Raw genomic sequence first — 18,698 nt, forward strand, 5'->3', positions numbered from 1 at the left:
AAAGAAGGGACTTATTTTAAAACAAAAGTTGTAATCATTTAATTAGCTTTAAATGCATTTTTCCTGTTTTGTTGTTTAAAGCACATTGCTAACTGGGCAGATCTTGGAAAGGATTGCAACAGAATTTAATCAGCTGCAGTTTCATGCTGTACAAAGCAAAGGCATGCCTCTTCTAGATAAAGTCAGACCTGTAAGTATATTACACATACATAGAAGTTCCCTTTTTATATTTTTCAGATTAATAGTTAGACGTGCTCAGATTACATTGTTTTTGTTTCTCATTTTTTTTTCGATTTATTTAATTTTTATGCTCTAAAAAGGGAATGTAGCTATTTATATTTTTGTATTAGTAATTGTTGATTAAATCAGCTATTTTTCATATAAAATTAAATGTAGTCTAATAACATTTGTTAATTGTTTTCTTCAGCCCCCGGGGTTGACATTTTTATTTGCTACTTTGTATGTGAGCACGACACTTGGGCATGAGCCACACTACTGTATAACATGGTCGAGTGCTATACAATAAAACATTGCATAGCGCTAACCAGTGTTAAGGCCCTTTTACATTTAGCGATGCACCAGCGATCCGACCAGCGATCCGACCCGGTCAGGATCGCTGGTGCATCGCTAAATGATCGCTAGTGAGCTGCCACACAGGCAGATCTCACAGCGATGACGCAGCGCACGATACTCACCTTTCACACACAGCGATCCTGACGTCCTCCTGCCCGCCTCCACGCGTCGCTCGTCGTCACAGCAGGAAGCGCCCGACGAGAAATGGAGCCGGACATTCTCGCGCAATCAGCGATGGACAGCGGGGGAGCCGGTCGGAGGTAAGTATCACACATAGAGATATCGCTAGCGATATCGCTATAACGTCACAAAATCGGTGACGTTATAGCGATATCGCTATGTGTGAAACCCCCTTTACTCTATGCGGCAGCTCAGATTTGAGATTTTCTCTTGCTGATTCGGCATGCAAGAGTAATCTCAGCATGCTGCGATTGGCAGTGAGTCTCTGCTCACTTGCACCCATAAGTCTATGGTTTAGAGTGACACAACGCACAGCATTCTATCACCCGAGTGCAGTACGATATACTCAGACACCAGCAGCAGAGGAGATGGAGAAATTATTTTCTCCGCCTCCTCCGCAGATGTGCTCCAATCCTGTCATGTGAGAAGCTCGGAGCACAGTAGCATGACACTCGGCTCCTGCTTGCAGCAGAGCAGGAGCCGAGGGTCATTAGCATATCACATCCTATGCTCTCTCATCGGATGTCATACGCTAGTGTGATTCCAACCTTACCCGCAAATACTGCAGCCAAAGGCCATAGGAGACACTGGTCGAACGCATCTCCTATACTTTTTCTGTCTCAGCTGTGAACTGGGCTATCCAGTTTACAGCTCTGGGGAGAGTCAGGTGCCATTTTATTGTAGTCCAAAGCTGTGCTTTGAGCTACAATTTCCCCGTCACCACTCACACAGTATTCAGCGGATAGCGATGACAGGAGATCTGTGCAGCAGCAGTGAGAACAGCAAAGGTCAGGGAGCCTGATTTTGCACTACAATTGCCAGGCTACCAAGTGTTCTCGTGGCTAGAAGAATTCACAATCTACAACCCTGCTCTGAACTGTGAGAACAATGCTGCTGAAGTGACTTTTTCCAGTGTTGAGAACAGATCAGTAGCCTGTCACTAGTAGCCAGATGTTGGCCTGCCCAACCTTTGTTCACCACTGCTGTCACAGCGGTATTTAACTCACAGCAGTGAACTCATGACACTACTGAGCAAATCAGTGAACAGAACATTGTCATCTAACCATGACAGCAGTTCTCTGTGACACTGTTCACATGTTAGTATTAACTTTGAAGCAACCAACAAAATGTCTTCGCCCTGTGATCCTAAACTTCATCTTCCCTTATCATTTTGAGAACGCCTGGAACGTGAGGGCAGCACACATTGAGGAGATCCTGTCCACATTTACTGCAGTTATAATGTGAGCTTGCAGCACACAAAGTTTCAACAGCTGCTCTCCCTAGTGATTAAAAGTTGAAGAAATCGAAACATTTTAAATTACTTTTCATATGTTATACCATTAAAATAAATTAAATATTTAAAAAAAAAAAATGAAAAACCTTTTTAATTAAATTTTTTGAATTGTTGAAAATATTTTTTGAAGATGACAGGGTCCCAGGCAAGTTTTAATACTATTGCATAAAGACTGTATCGCCATATTTCAAGACGTGTTTTGGGGCAATTGTGGTGTTTAAGGGTTTATTTCAAGAAATTATATTTGTATGTTCTGAGATAGTCTTTCATTAAGGGTTTCTCCAGAAAAATGATTAAATGGCACATAATTGAAACTGCATGCCTTCCTTTTCTCATGTCAGAATGGGATGCAGCCTGAAGAAGACACTTATACAGAATCCTGTGTCTCAACTGTCAGAAGAGCAGTATTGTAGACATACGCAAACCTCCATGTGCTATGACATTAGAAGACAAATCTTTTTACTGACTGAGCACAAAGGTTTTAAAGTTTTGTTGGTTTTTTTTTAATTTCTTTAGGGGATTTATTTATTTAACTTCTTTATTCTCCTGTCATAGCCTTGCTCTGGAAGATCACTGAAGTATTTGTGCTTATGATACTTCTGACAGTTGAGACCCGTCTTGAAAGCGGCTTTTATAGATTGCAACTAGAGATGAGCGACTTTGGTCGGATCGGGTTTCATGAAACATAATTTGTTTCAGATGAAACTGTTCCGAATAGGGCAAAAAAAGTCGGAGTTTCGTCCGAAACCCGACCCCAATGCAAGTCAATGGGGAATAAAAGTCTGCATTTATTCCCCATTGACTTGCATTGGGGTCGGGTTTCGGACGAAACTCCGACTTTTTTTGCCCTAGTCGGACCAGTTTCATCTGAAACATATTTTGTTTCATGAAACCCGATCCGACCAAAGTCGCTCAACTCTAATTGCAACCAATCTTGACATGAGACTGCGATGGGTTGCAGTTTGAATTATGTGACGTGTCTTTTTATCACATGGAGAACCCCGTTAGAGTCTGATGTTCTTTTTGTTCCTTTCAAAATTTGTTGTTTACTGTCACACATTTTGTTTCCGTTTCTACTTTTAAGCGTATTGCTGGCATCACAGCTATGTTACAACGCTCTCTAGAAGGTCTCTTGTTAGAAGGCCTTCAGACCTCTAATGTGGATATAATTCGTCACTGCTTGAGAACATATGCAATGATTGACAAAACAAAGGATGCCGAAGCACTTGTTGGGCAGGTGCTGGTAAAACCGTATATTGATGAGGTATGTCTTAAAGTATATAACTACTTTGAGTTTGAAAATCTCCGTATTCTTAGCTATAGAATGTTTATATTCCCATCACTCTTACTGGCATATCTCATATTTGGATGCAGAAAGTTTCTGTCAGTGTAACAAGACTGCAGCCATTTTGATTCTGTTATGATTACCCCCTTACACAAAATAATTAAGATTTGATAATTTAAAGTATATAAGAATTTTGTAATGACATTTCCTTTAGTAATATAAATATATTTTTTTGTTTATGTTGGCAAAAAAATAATTATTGACAGCACATTGCCCAAAGTAAGAGGATGTGCTCCCAATAACATGATTATGTATTAACAGTCGTTCTGTTCCCATCATTTTTCACAAGCCTGTGTAAACAGGTCAGTAAATGACTGTCAATCAACTAGTATATAGTCGGTTTGCTGTGATTTAATAGGCCAAAATCAGCCCATCTTAAATAGGCCTTAAGTGGTTTTGTTAAACAAAAATGTTTCACGAAATTAGGTGTCAACCAAAGTAGAAGATAGGTTAAACTCAAAGTCAAATAACACAAAAAACTCCACTAAGAATTAAAGCAGGAGGAGGTCAAAGAGTATATTTAAACCATAGAATCAATAACAAACAGGCAATCCCCACAAGTATTCAGGCTGTCAAGTAGCCGCAAATCATGCAGCTGCAGCGACAGAAACTAAATCTTCGAGCACGCCAAAATACTCGGAGGACACCCGAGCATGCTCGGGAAAACCAAGCAATGATTATACTCGCTCATCACTAATGAGTACCAAATAGAATCCCAATAAAATGAAAATGTTTTTACTCCAAGTGTCCTCTAAGGGGGTACCATAATCAAGTGAGAAGAAGTTTTTGTGGATTTGAACAATTATTCAGTGAGTGCTACCAAAAGTGCTGATGTGCTTGCTATTTAGAGAGGCAAAGAAGTAAGAAAGTGCATGTGCCGGGCTATAGCTTGCATGATAATGAAGGAGTAGACCCCAGCCTGCTTGCCCCTACGCGCGTTTCACCGTTTCTTTCTCAGGATACAGGACAGAAGCGTTATACAGTGTCTATATACATAGTAAAAGCCTACATCGAGAGAAGATTTGTGGTTAGTTCTCCAAGATGTTTGTAACAACATTCCTTCCGAAATTCTTCAAATACCTTGAGGAAGCATAGCTAAAAGAATTGATTCTTCTTATGCTGTTATGAAAGGAAAGGAAACTTAGACCAAATATTTGATTTAGATTTTTCTTTTGTTCATTCACTTTCTGTGTTAATTGCCTAAAATAAATAATTAACACTTCTATTTTTAAAAGCATTCTTACTTTGCAGCAGCTGCTTAAAGTTTTTCATAGTACTGTATATACAGAATAAGGAAAGATACTGAGAATGAGAGGGGAAGTGCTATTGTGCTGTCTTCATGTGTCCAAAATTAATGAAGATACTTACAATTGCACCCAGGATGCAGGGGGAGACACACACCTGCGACTTCTCCATTCCATAAGTCTACATGAGGAGGTGAGATGTTTGTGCAGGCTTAGGTAGTAGTGTTACTACCATTGCATAGCTGGCTTCATTTACCATAGCCTGTGTAACATTCTTGATAGCCTCTGCAGCATGGAGGAGAGACGTATACTATTTAATAATCTAGACAGTTGGTATCTATCATGATTGTCATTCAGATGCAGGAGAAACTTGAGGACAAAGTTTTGTAGAAAAAGCAGTACAGGCATCCTTAGACACAGTTACTCCTACATGGTCACTCACCCTTTGGATGACATGGCTGTATCTTCTGGCAATGGCGGAGACCCAGTGAGTTAGCCAGGGGCTTCCTGAAGGTCCCCATAATTGCCATCTTAGTTGTTCTATGGAACTCAGCCAATGATTGGCAACCACAATTTTCTTTGTGTTGCAATCACAGATTCCAGTCCCCAAAGGGAAATTAAAAAAGTGAATGTAAATAAAAAAGTTTTAAAACATGAAAAATTTTTAATCGCCTTCTTTTAAAAATAAAGAAATGAAAATGTGCTATTGCTGCCTTTGTACAAATTAGATCTATCAAAATATAAAAAGAATTAACCCCTTCACTACCAAGGGTGGTTTGCATGTTAACTACCGGGCCAATTTTTACAATTCTGACCACTGTCCCTTTATGAGGTCATAACTCTGAAACGCTTCTGTGGATCCCGGTGATTCTGACATTGTTTTCTCGTGACATATTGTACTTCATGTTAGTGGTAAAATTTCATTCATATAACTTGCGTTTATTTATGAGAAAAACGGAAATTTGGCGAAAATTTTGAAAATTCTGCAATTTTCCAACTTTGAATTTTTATGCCCTTAAATCACAGAGATATGGCACACAAAAAAGTTAATAAGTAACATTTGCCACATGTTTACTGTACATCAGCACAATTTTGGAACCAAAATTTTTATTTGTTAGTAAGATATAAGGGTTAAAAGTTGACCAGCGATCTCTCATTTTTGCAACACCATTTTATTTTTATGGACCACATCACATTTGAAGCCACTTTGAGGGGTCTATATGATACAAAATACCCAAAAGTGACACCATTCTAAAAACTGCACCCCTTAAGGTGCTTAAAACCACATTCAAGGAGTTTATTAACCCTTCAGGTGCGTCACAGGAATTTTTTGAATATTTAAAAAAAATTAACATTTAACTTTTTTTCACAAAAAAAATTACTTCTGGTTCAATTTTTTTTATTTTACCAAGTGTAACAGGAGAAATTGGACTGCAAAAATTATTGTGCAATTTGTCCTGAGCACGCTGATACCTGATATGTGGGGGAGAACCACTGTTTCGGTGCATGGCAGCGCTCAGAAGGGAAGGAGCGCCGTTTGACTTTTTCAATGCAAAATTGGCTGGAATTCTGATCGGACACCATGTCGCGTTTGGAAAGCCCCTGATGTACCAAAACAGTGGAAACCCCCCACAAATGACCCCATTTTGGAAACTAGACCCCCCAAGGAACTTATCTAGATGTGTGGTGAGAACTTTGAACCCCCAAGTGCTTCACAGAAGTTTATAACGCCCAGGCGTGAAAATAACATAAATTTTTTTTTCCACAAAAATGATATTTTTGCCCCAAAATTATTTTCCCAAGGGCAACAGGAGAGATAGGACCCCAAAAGTTGTTTTGCAAATTGTCCTGAGTAGGCTGATACCCCATATGAGGGGGTAAAACACTGTTTGGGTGCATGGCAGAGCTTGGAAGGGAAGGAGCACCATTTGACTTTTTCAACGCAGAATTGGCTGGAATTGAGATCAGATGCCATGTTGCGTTTGGAGAGCACCTGATGTGCGCAAATAGTGGAAACCCCCAATTCTAGCCCTAACCCTAGCCAGAAAATGGAAATAAATACATTTTTTTAATTTTATTATTTTTCCCTAACTAAGGGGGTGATAACGGGGGGTTTGATTTACTATTTATGGCGGTTTTTATGTTTGACAGCTGTCGCACGCTAAAAGACGCTTTTTATTGTAAAAATAGTTTTTGCATCACCACATATTGAGAGCTATAATTTTTCCATATTTTGACCCACCGAGTCATGTGAGGTCTTATTTTTTTGACGTTGATGTTTTTATTGGTATCATTTTCGGGCACGTGGCATCTTTTGATCGCTTTTTATTCCGATTTTTGGGACACAGAATGAACAAAAACCAGCGTTTCATGAATTTCTTTTGGGTGGTGCGTTTACGCTGTTCCGGGTGCGGTAAAATTTATAAGGCGGTTTTATTCTTCGGGTCAGTACGGTTACAGCGATACCTCATTTAGGTCGTTTTTTTATGTTTTGGCTCTTTTATGCAATGAAAACAATTTTATATAAAAATTAATTATTTTTGCATCACTTTATTCTGCGAGCTATAACTTTTTTATTTTTTCACTGATGCTGTATGGTGGCTCGTTTTTTGCGGGACAAGATGACGTTTTCAGCGGTACCATGGATATTTATATGCGTCTTTTTGATCGCGCGTTATTGCACTTTTTGTTCGGCGGTATGATAATAAATCATTATTTTTTGCTTTGTTTTTTATTTTTTAAGGGGTTCGCTTAAGGGGTTAACTATTGGGACTGTTTTATAGGGCGGGTCGTTACGGACGCGGCGATACCAAATATGTGTACTTTTATTGTTTTTTTTTTTATTTCCAAAAAATGAATTTATTGGGGAATATTTTTTTTTTTTTATTTGGCGATTTTTTTTTTTTTTTTTAAATTATTTTTACACTTTTATTTTTTTTTCACTTTATTACAATGTCCCATGGGGGACATCACTGTCCTGTGACAGATCGCTGATCTGTCACATCACAGATCACTGTGACAGATCAGCGATCTGTCACAGGCAGTGCACAGGCTTCCTCATGCCTGCGCTTTGCAGGCACTGAGGAAGCCAGCTTCCTGCAGGCCCCCGGAGGTCCCCGTCGCCATATTGGATCCGGGGACCTGCAGGAAAGGAGTCCCCCGCAGCAGCGCTGCACATTGCGCTGCCGTGGGGGGCTCAGGGAAGCAAGGAGGGAGCCCCCTCCCTGCCGATGCTTCACTTTAACCCCCGGTACACCGCGATCGTGTTTGATCGCGGTGTGCAAGGGGTTAACGTGTCGGGGGCGGTCCGTGACCACCCCTGACACATTGTGCCGGGTGTCAGCTATGATAATTAGCTGACACTCGGCCGCGATCAGCGGCGCTCATCACGTGGGCGCCGCTGATCGCGATGACGTAATATTCCGTCCATGGTAATTAGGTCCATGGTCACATGGACGGAATATTACGTCAATTGTAGGTAAGGGGTTAACACAATCATTAAAAGGAACAAAAATCATAACGCCAGAATTGTAATTTTTCAGTGGCCTCAACTGCATAAATAAATTCACTACGGAGCAATCAAAATCTCTTTACCGAAGTTCTAAAAAAAAAAAAAATTCACTATGCATAGAACCTGTTTCTCACACATAACCATCAGCATAAAAATGAACAAAAATGAACTCGTGTCTCTCAAAATGGTAGCACAAACAGAATTATTTTTACCAGTCTCCAATTTTTTTCACGTGTGTGTATAGGTATGTGTGTGTGTATATATGTATATGTGTGTGTGTGTATATATATATATATATATATATATATATATATATATATATATATATATATATATATATATATATATATATATACCCAATGTATACAATACTAGACCATACAAGTATACAATATACACATTATACTTTCCAAATTTGGTATTGCTGTAATTATACTGACCTGTGATGTAATATTAACAGGACATTTTTAGAGCACAATGAATGACATGACAACAAAACCCAAAAAGACAATTATGGAATCTCAGGGGTTTTTTTTTTTTAGTCTCACTGCACTTGGAAACTTGTTCCTGTTTTCCAGTACAGTGAATGTTAAAATGAATGGTGTTAATCAAAACTACAACTGATCCCACAAGAAAGACAAAACCTCATACAGCTATGTCTACAGAAAAAAAAAAATGACTTTAGGAAGAAGGGGAGGAAAATACTAAACTGCAAAAAAAGGAAAATCGCTCATTCATGATCAGGTTGCTGTATTTCTTTTGATTTTAAAAGTAAATGCGCCTTCCTCATCAGAGCTAAGAGAGCTATTTAACCCCTTCCCAACATATGACGCAAGTGTACATCGTGACTGGGAAGAGGTTCCCACAAATTGACGCGTGATTATATCGTGGTGATCATCATATGGGCACATAAGCTGTGCCAAGGTGACATCTTGCTGGGAGTTCACCTTAAGTGATAGTGGTGCCCGCAATAGCAATTGCAGCATTTATAAGGTTAGGAGAGGGTGTTGGCTCTCTCACACCCGATCAACATTCCCACGACGTGATTGCAGGTTGCTTATGGTAGAAATGGCAACGAGAGGTCAAATAATGGTCTCTGGGTCTGCTAGCTACGATGTACTTTGACATTGTATTTATTTACATCTTGCCAGGAGCATTCTAAAAGGTGTTCTGTCAGTTTGATAAGTCTAATACATTGCAGTTCTTATGTATTGCAACGTGTAACGATAATGTAAAAAATGACATAAGATTTCCCTTATCACGTTTTCTGGAGCATTCCAAACTCTTCTATTCGCATACTGAACACTGCTATGTCAGTGGTGTGGGTTTGACCCCCCCCCCTTCCTTTCCCCTCTTGTTAGCCTGCCAGCAGCTTGTAACACTGTCTCACACGCTGCAGATGTAACCCCCTCCCCCCCAGCCTCTGCACACTCATTGTAATGTGAAACTCCAGTGTGATCTGCTTCCCGCCTCACTGCAGGGGGTCCCTTTGTCTCCAAAATGTGCAGCTACTCTCATAGACAATAATGAGAATCTAATCACTTGGTCATAGAACGTCACCAGATTACGATAGAAATATGGAAATGACATGTTGGGACGTGCTCCGATCGGGCTTCACTACAGTGGTTCTTGCTAAATTCTAGAACCAACAGAACCAGAGAAATGGATTTCTCCTGAGCAGAGCAGAATAGACAGCTAGTGTTTGATGTCATCAGAAAGCTAATTTTAATATAAGATGAATGATGGTTCTGCCGATATTCTGCTAGGTTCTCAAGCCCAGATATGGTTATAAGTTTTCAGAACCCAAATCTGTACTTTGAGAAAGGGGAGGACTGTCACATGGTATAAGGTATTTTCCCCTACCCCTCCCTCATTCGAGCTTGGGATGCCGTGGCAATAAGATCTCAAATGCATGGAGACGTTTGGCTCCTCCTCTCCGCATGGTTCTGCCTGAAATGATCTAAGTAATATGTAAGTTTATCTCTGCTTTTTAAATCCCTTTTATTTGTATTTGCATTGTACATACTGTTATTGTCTGATATTGTAAAACCGTTTTAACTTCTGTAAACACTGCCCATCCTTTGGGAACAAACTATAAAATTTTAGTTCTGTCTCCTTGCTCTGTGACGAATTCACGTGCCTATAAGCTAATTACGCTACTGATTTGGGTTGGCTTCGAACCCCTCTATTAATTTTACATATTAATAAGAGAAATCTGGTGGCAGCGAAGTGTGCTCTGGGCAGGTGGGCCAGCTGGCCGTTACGGAAGGGATTTTATAAGCTGATTTATCTGCCTGTGGCCAGGACTAGTTATAATTCCCTCACTGAAGCGGCCTAATATCACGTGCACAACAAGTAGCCGTCTGGCGACTAATTATCCTAGGTGTAGTTCCCTGACTGACCTGAAAGTAAGGGTGGCGCTGGAGAGCTGCGAGTTCCATAGTGGAACTGGAAAGTGGGATAACCATAAATCCTGACAGCTTGAAACATATTGTGGCAGCGGTAGGATAACCAAAATAAGCCCTCCTGCAGTAAATTGTTAGGGCAAGACTAGCTTGCTGTTTTCATCACATTGTTGGCAGCAGTGGGATAACTTAAGATAAGTCCCCCTCCACATGAGATGGCTGTGTGCGGCCAAAGGTCACACAAATCCCCTGATCGTGACATATTGGTGGCAGCGGTGGGATAACTAGGATAAGCCCCCCTTGCACATGTGATACCTGTGTGCGGCGAAAGGTCACACCCCTAATTGTGACACAATGCATTAGACAAGTGATCAGAGAAGTAAAAGTTGATGTCCCACTTTTTTTTTTTTTTGCATGCACAAACTATGCTATGACAATCTGTCGCAAAAGTAAAATGATGCTCCCTCCCATAAATGTTGCTCCCATATGTCGAGGAAAACTACTTTTTGGGCACACAGCAGTTCTCAGAAGGGAAGAAGGGCCATTTGATTTTTTGAATGCAAATTTTGCTGGAATCTTTAGCAGACACCATGTTGTATTTGGAAGAGCCCCTGATGTGCCTAAACAGTGGAAACCCTCCACAAGTGACCCCATTTTGGAAACTAGACCCCTCAAGAAATCTATCTGTGGTGAGTACCTTGAACTCACAGGTGCTTCACAAAAGTTTACAACGTTGATCTGTGAAAGTGGAAAAAAAAATTCCCACACAAATCAGGTTTTAACCCCAACTTTTTTTTCATTTTCACAATGATAGCATAAGAAAATGGACCCCAAAATTTGTTGTGCAATTTCTGCTGAGTACACCAATACTTCTTGTGTGGAGGGAAAACTGCTTTGAGGCACAATGAAAATTTCAGAAGGGAAGAAGCAACATATTGGAAAATTTTCCAGTGCCATTTTTGCTGGAGTTAATTTTTTTTTTTCTTTCTAAAGACCACAATATTAACTGCACAAGCGCAGTGTTTAAAATAAGAGGCAGGATACTGAAGGTTCAGTGACCTGTTATTTAAGCCCAGAAGGATGTCGATGAGGCCAGAGCACCAAAAAATACCCATCCTCAGGCATGCCCTGGAGCATGAGCATCTCATTAACTCAAAACTGCAAACAAAGATTAAACAATAACGACAGGACAGATTTCTTTAACCCAGGTATCAGTCTAATCAATGTAAAAGTGCCATCCTGACAATTCCTGTAGTTTACTTAGCAAAATTCTGATGACAGGTTCCCTTTAACTGTTATGGTTTGTGGGTGCCATGACCCACTGGGACAGCCCCTGAGGTGTCAGAGCAGCAGAACACCCCTATAAGTAACCCCATTTTACAAACTACACCTTTCAGTGATTTCATCTAGGAGTGCAGTGAACATATTGACACCACGCTGTGTCACAGAACTTTATATTGACACCACGCTGTGTCACAGAACTTTATATTGACACCACGCTGTGTCACAGAACTTTATATTGACACCACGCTGTGTCACAGAACTTTATATTGACACCACGCTGTGTCACAGAACTATATACCATTGGGCAGTGAAGAAAAAATATTTTTACCACCAAAATTTTATTTTAGCCCAAGATTTTACGTTTTTGTAAGGGAAAATGGGTAAAAATGGCACTAAAATGTGACCCACAATTTCTGCTGAATGTAGAAATGCCGCATATGTGGCTGTACAGTACCTCTTGGCCATACGGCAAGACTCGAGAGGGATTGACCACTATTTGCCTCCTGGAGCGCAGATTTTCTTAGAATAGTTTGCAGACTCCATTTAGACTGTGTGTGCACGTTGCGGATTTGCTTTCGGAAATTTCTGTGCGGTTTCTGCATCTTTTGGCAGAAAACGCAGTGGAAATTCCGCGCAATTTTTGTGCAGATTTTGTGCGTTTTTGATGCGGATTTGTATGTGGAATTGTGTGCGGATTTGTTAGCTAAGTAAAGATGTATTATTTAAAAAAAAAAATGTCATTTTCAAGTCCAACCTCCATTGCATTGTTGATTGTGCTTCAACCAAGATGAGATCTATTCTAGATTCTCCGCCCACAAACTCTTCCTCCTTCTGACATCATGTCCTTTTAACCAATCTGCTGCGTTTTTGCTGCAGATTCGAGTGACACAGTGTAAGTCAATGGGTGAAAAACGCTGCAAATCCGCAAAAAGAATTGATATGCTGCAGAAAATATAACACTGCAAATAAGGATGGAATTTTCCGCATCATGTGCACAACAATTCTGTATTCCCATTGATTAACGTTTGCGTTTTTGCTGCATTTCTGCCCAGAAAAAAATGCTGTGGAAACACAACAAATCTGCATCAAGTGCACATAGCCTTACAGACCCCTTATGTGCTAGAAGAGCAGAATCCCCCCTCCCCCTCAAGTGACACCATTTTGGAAATTATACTACAGGTATTGTGAGAATTTTAAGTTCCATGTGTGTTTTCCAGAAATGAGCAGCACTGGATGTTGGTTAGTGAAAATTGCTAATCTACCTTTATAGGGCCCAGCACATTATGCCCAGTTCATGCTTCTGGAGACACACTCCTGTAAATTAGCCGGGCCCTCATTCCTACAGAAATGCCAAACATGTGGACACTAAATGTGATTTACGCACACTGGGACTCAGAAGGGAAGTAGTCATTTGGATTTGGGAGCACAGAATTTGCTGAATTTTGTTTTGGGGTAGGAGGAGCCATTTATCTTTTCCAGGGCCTTTGTATTACCTGTTAAGTAGAAGCCCCCTACATTTCCGCTAACAGATGACAGACCTTAGAGAGGACTTGCTTTTTTTGTGGTTTGATTTGAAGCTATTGTTGGGAACATTTTACATAACATTTTGCATCTCATACTGCACTTTATGCTGAGCACTTACTCGGGTCACCATGACAACATTCAGGCCCTTTGATGTTCAGAGGGAAGCCACCTCCCTCTACCTGCCTTCTAAATGCTGCACTTGATAACGAATGCAGCATTTAGGGGATTAAACTGGCGGGAGTGGTGTTGGCAGTGCTCTTGGCAGTAAGAGCTGGGTGTTAGCTGTTACGTCACCTGAACACCGGATGGTGATCGCACAGTTTGTGTGCCTGCAAAATCGCCATGATGTACCTAGTAGATCATAGGTTGGGGACATACTTCCCATCCATGACGTACTGGGTATGTCCATGATTGGGAAGGGGTTAAATTCTAACCACGTATGGGGCATTGGTATACTAAGGCCTGTTTCACACATCCGTTTGTGTCCATCAGTCAAAATCCGCTGTTTTGCAGAAAAACTGATCCGCCATTTTTCTTGGCGGATCCGTTTTTTTTTTCCCATTGAGTTGCATTACCGGCGGATCCGTTTTTTGCGGATCCGCCAAAATTTTGACGTCTGCCGACATGCCCGAACGGACCATGCAACGTTTTTTCGGGCGGCCGGATCCGCATTTGTCATTGCGCATGCCCAAAAGACTTCACTCAGCCGAAAATTTAACCCTAAACACACTCTCTCTCTCGCTCTCTCTCCCTCTCCCTCCCTCTGGCAGCGTTTCCTTTAAAATTCTTCCTTTGACGGATCCGTTAAAATAACGGTCCGGTGCCAAACGTTGTGGTCAGTACAGGAACGGATCCGTTATCCGCCATTTTAGCGCATTTTTACTGACCAAAAAAACTGATGTGTGAAACAGGCCTAAGGAGAAATTGCACAACATAAACATCCTGATGAAGAAGCCATATGAGTTGAAACATGTTGGCAAATAAACCACTTATTATTAGATTGGCATTAGTAATTCTTCCAACGGCAGAGCAGAATTAAGCCATTTGTCTTTTCCATTACTTATGCTTAAAAGACTGTTAAGCACCTATGGGTTCAAGAGGCTAGCCACACCCCTTGATACATTCCTTGAGGGATGTAGTTTCCATAATTGTGTCGCCTTTGGGGTTTTTCTCCTGGTTTGCCACCACAGCGGCTCTTTAAGTACAACATGGTGTCCGTGGTCTGTTATGACAAATTCTGTGCTTGAAATGTCAAATAGCACTTCTTCCCTTCCGAGCCCTGCCACATGTCCAAACAGTAGTTTTCCCCCACATATGGGGCATCGGAGTACTCTGGAGAAAATGGGTCACCAAATTTGTTGTGCAATTTCTTGTTACCCTTGTGAAAATGAAAAATTTGGGGCTAAAGCAACATTTTTGTTGAAAAAGAGCAATTTTTCATTATTTACTTCCATAATGCTATTATTCCCATGAAGCACTTGAAGGGTTAACATTCATGAATGCAGTTTTGAATAGCACGAGGGGTGGAATTTTTACAATAGGGGTCTTGTTTGGGGGCTTTCTGAGATATAGGACTTATGTTGACATATGGTTTAGGATCATGAACATATTTGTTTTGACAGCATAAAAATGTGAATTTTTCAAAATGGTTGTCAAATTTGTTATATCTTCGTAAAAAAATGCAAATTATATTGATCTAACTTTACTAATATCACGAAGTACAATGTATCTGGAGAAAACATTCTCCAAGTCACTGGGATATATAGAAGTGTTCCAGAGTTACCACACAAAGTGACACTGATCAGAATTAAAAAAAACATATGGCCTGGTCAGGAAGGTGAAAACAGGCTGTGGTGCAAAGGGGTTGAAGGTTTTATACTGACTTTTAGGCTCATGATATGAAAAATTGAAATAAGAAATACAAACAAACCTGATTTAAACAGTAGATCATTTTATGATGACCCATCCCTTAAACCATACAAACAATAGTCATTCTTATGATACAATTCATCCTTCTAGGTGAATTGTTCTTGCTAACTTAGAGGATTTACATTTGTACTTGTAAGACAAGTGTAGCCCTTTCCTCAATAGTTGAAATGCATATTTCATTTACTTAGGTCACCATATTAATTTATTTTATTTTGACAGGTTATAGTAGAACAATATGTACAATCCCATCCAAATGGTCTGCAGGTTATGTATAACAAGCTTCTCGAGTTCGTTCCCCACCACTGTCGACTTCTGAGAGAGGTAACCGGAGGAGCCATTTCAAGGTATGGTAACAATTTGCATACGTTGTCTATTGCTAAAAGTTAGTTATCTGTCTTTTTGGATAATTTTGTATTTCACCTTTTTTTGGTTTGTCTGAGATGGAAAACCTTCAAGCATTCCTAAGTTTACCACATTGCAATAAGTTTAATGGACAAGTTACATTTGCGAATGAAACCCTATGCTGCTTTAAAAACTGACATTACTATCTGATATCTTTTAGTGAAAAAGCTGATATGGTTCCAGGATACGACTTCTTAGTGAATTCTGTTTGGCCAGAGATAGCTTTTGGATTAGAAGAAAAATTGCCTTCCCTTTTCAACCCTGGAAATCCCATCATATTTCATCAGGTAATCGGCTTTTTATTAACTATAGCAATGTTTCTCAGCAGTCCCGAGGCTATGATCATACATTGTTCTGCAAATATCTATTAAACTGAATTTGCCAGCAGGTTTTTGCTATGTAATTTGAGAGCACCATGATATAGGGAACAGACCCTGATTTCTAGGATGTGTCAGTTACTGGGCTGTGTTTTTCTGTTTCAATACAATTCATGTCTTATCAGTAGGACAACTGGCTTCCTGCATTCTAGTCCAGCCAGACTCTCAGCAGTGATTAGAAGCTCTGTCACTGTACAATATACACAGACAGCTGAGGTGTGGGAAGGGTTATACACAGCTCAACAACTGAGCCCTGCTAGATCTGCAGCAAAGAAAACTATCATAACTGCTGCACCCAGCAAGCCAAGTGACATAACACTGGAATCAGGGTCTCTGTCCCTACATTGTGATGCTCGCATATTACATAGCAAAACCTGCTGCTGGATTTCCTTAACCCCTTTCCGACATTGGACGTAAATTTTACTCTGATGTTGGACTCCGCTCCCTTTGATGTGGGCTCCGGCTGTGAGCCCACAGCTTTCCAGGCACAAGTCAGCTGTTTTGAACATCTGACAAGTGCCCGGAACTGTCGCCGGTGGAATCTCAATCAACCCGCGGCTATTAACCTGTTAAATACCGCTGTCAAACGCTGACAGCGGCATTTAATATGCGCTTACAGCAATTGTACAGGAAATACGCCCACCTGTGACCTCCATCACGTGATCGTGGTTCACTGGTGGGTTGGCATGACAACCGGAGGTCTCCTGGAGACCTCTATGGTAGTCTCTGCCGGCTTGCTGTGGTCGGCGCTCATAGCAAGTGAATAATTCTACTACATACAGGTGAACTGATCATCGCCTGTATATAACAGAGCTGATAGAGCTATGGCAGCTTCTAGTCTCCCATAGAGACTATTGAAGCATGCCAAAAGTAAAAAAAAAAAAATATTGTTTTTAAAAATAAAAAAAAAGTTCAAATCACCCACTTTCGCCCCATTCAAAATAAAATCATAAAAAAATCAAACATACACGTATTTGGTATCTCTGCATTCAGAATCACCCGATCTATCAATAAAAGAAAGGATTAACCCGATCGCTAAACGGCGTAACGAGAAAGTCAAAACGCCAGAATTACGTTTTTTGGTCGCTGCAACATTGCATTAAAATAATGAAGAAAAGAATGTCCAGCTCCACGATGTAGTGAATACATAAATCCTTTTATTCACTTAGTCACTTCAAAGGTGAGGATAAAAGGCCAGCATAGAAAAACAAGGCTGTTTTTTTTGTCTCGAAAGCTTGCAATGTGTTACCATCTTTTCAGTTCATCTTTTAGGTATCAACCACTGAGGACTCTCAATCCTGAATATTCTTCTATCTACTGGCTAACACGGTACAAAGATATACATCTTTCCTGTATCTAAGTGAATAAAAGGATTTATGTATTCACTACATCGTGGAGCTGGACATTCTTTTCTTCATTGTTTTAAATCAAGCGCTTTGACACAGCGGTCTCGTGCTCCGATGTCAGGATGCTGTTTCTGGTGAGCTGGATCATTTCATTGAATTTATTGCATTACAATGCAATAACGGGTGAAGAAATGATCGTATCTGTACCAAAATGGTATCATTAAAACTGTCAGCTCAGCGCGCAAAAAATAAGCCCTCACCTAACCCCAGATCACGAAAATTGGAGACGCTGGTCTCGGAAGATGGCGTTTTTAATTCCAAACAAACTTTGGAATTTTTTTTCGTCACTTAGATAAAAAAGAACCTAGGCATGTTTGGTGTCTATGAACTCGTAATGACCTGGAGAATGATAATGGCAGGTCAGTTTTAGCATTTAGTGAACCTAGCAAAAAAGCCAAACAAAAAACAAGTGTGGGATTGCACTTTTTTTGCAGTTTCACCGCACTTGAAATTTTTTTCCCGTTTTCTAGTACATGACATGGTAAAACCAATGGGGTCGTTCAAAAGTACAACTCGTTCTGCAAAAAACAAGCCCTCACATGGCCATATTGATGAAAAATAAAAAAGCTATGGCTCTGGGAAGAAAGGAAGGGAAAAACAAAAAAGCAAAAATGAAAATACCTCCAGGGGTTAAGGGGTTAAAAACTAGATTTTGAGACTAATGCAAGAAGCCCCAAGAGGCATGGGAAGACATAAAAAGAATAGGGGAGCTGTAAGAGGACATGCAAGAATGACCAGATGACGAAACCGAGACATAGCACTTGGTAAACTCTTCAGTAATTCAGCTCCATGCTGGGAAGCTGGGGGAGGAGACATGCCACAGCTGTGGAGAAAGAGGTGTGGCTGGCTGACCTGTGTGTAGTCAGTGGTTTGTCTTCTGGATCACTGCTGCCAGGGCAGAGAGTTCAGCACCTGTGATGTGTTTGTCTGTGAAGGCAGTGATTGAGATGAGAGCTCTCAGACAGAGCCCTGTCGTATCAAATGTTGCCCATGTACAGAGCAGCAACCAGATGCCAAACTCATCACAAATGTTCTGCACTGGTAGCAGCCATCAGCAGTACAAACACTTATTTAGCTCTGCTTATCAAGAGGCGAGCAGGTAAGGCGCTTCACTGCACCTAACAGCTTTCAGCTTCAGCCTTGCTATGTGTAGCACAAGCAACTGGAAAATCGCAGCTTCAAGTTTCCAGTCTTTTGCCCCATTCAGAATAAAACAAGCAAAAA

General features: G+C 40.5%; 1 protein-coding gene across 2 annotated transcripts in view; it reads left to right on the top strand.

Moving 5' to 3' along the window:
- COG2 (component of oligomeric golgi complex 2) overlaps positions 1 to 18,698 on the top strand; it is a 159,107-nt gene that overhangs the window by 25,950 nt on the left and 114,459 nt on the right. For both annotated transcript variants that reach the window (XR_012226896.1, XM_073560121.1), the window contains exons 6-9: positions 82 to 190; positions 3,132 to 3,311; positions 15,509 to 15,633; positions 15,852 to 15,978. Coding sequence is in view for 1 of the 2 variants with exons in the window: in XM_073560121.1 (XP_073416222.1) it covers positions 82 to 190; positions 3,132 to 3,311; positions 15,509 to 15,633; positions 15,852 to 15,978 (541 nt within the window). In the remaining variant the exon portion in view is untranslated. The remainder of the gene's footprint in view (positions 1 to 81; positions 191 to 3,131; positions 3,312 to 15,508; positions 15,634 to 15,851; positions 15,979 to 18,698) is intronic.

Source organism: Dendrobates tinctorius, unplaced genomic scaffold (assembly GCF_039654945.1).
Source record: "Dendrobates tinctorius isolate UK_male_01 unplaced genomic scaffold, ASM3965494v1 ptg000293l, whole genome shotgun sequence".
NCBI lineage: Eukaryota > Metazoa > Chordata > Amphibia > Anura > Dendrobatidae > Dendrobates > Dendrobates tinctorius.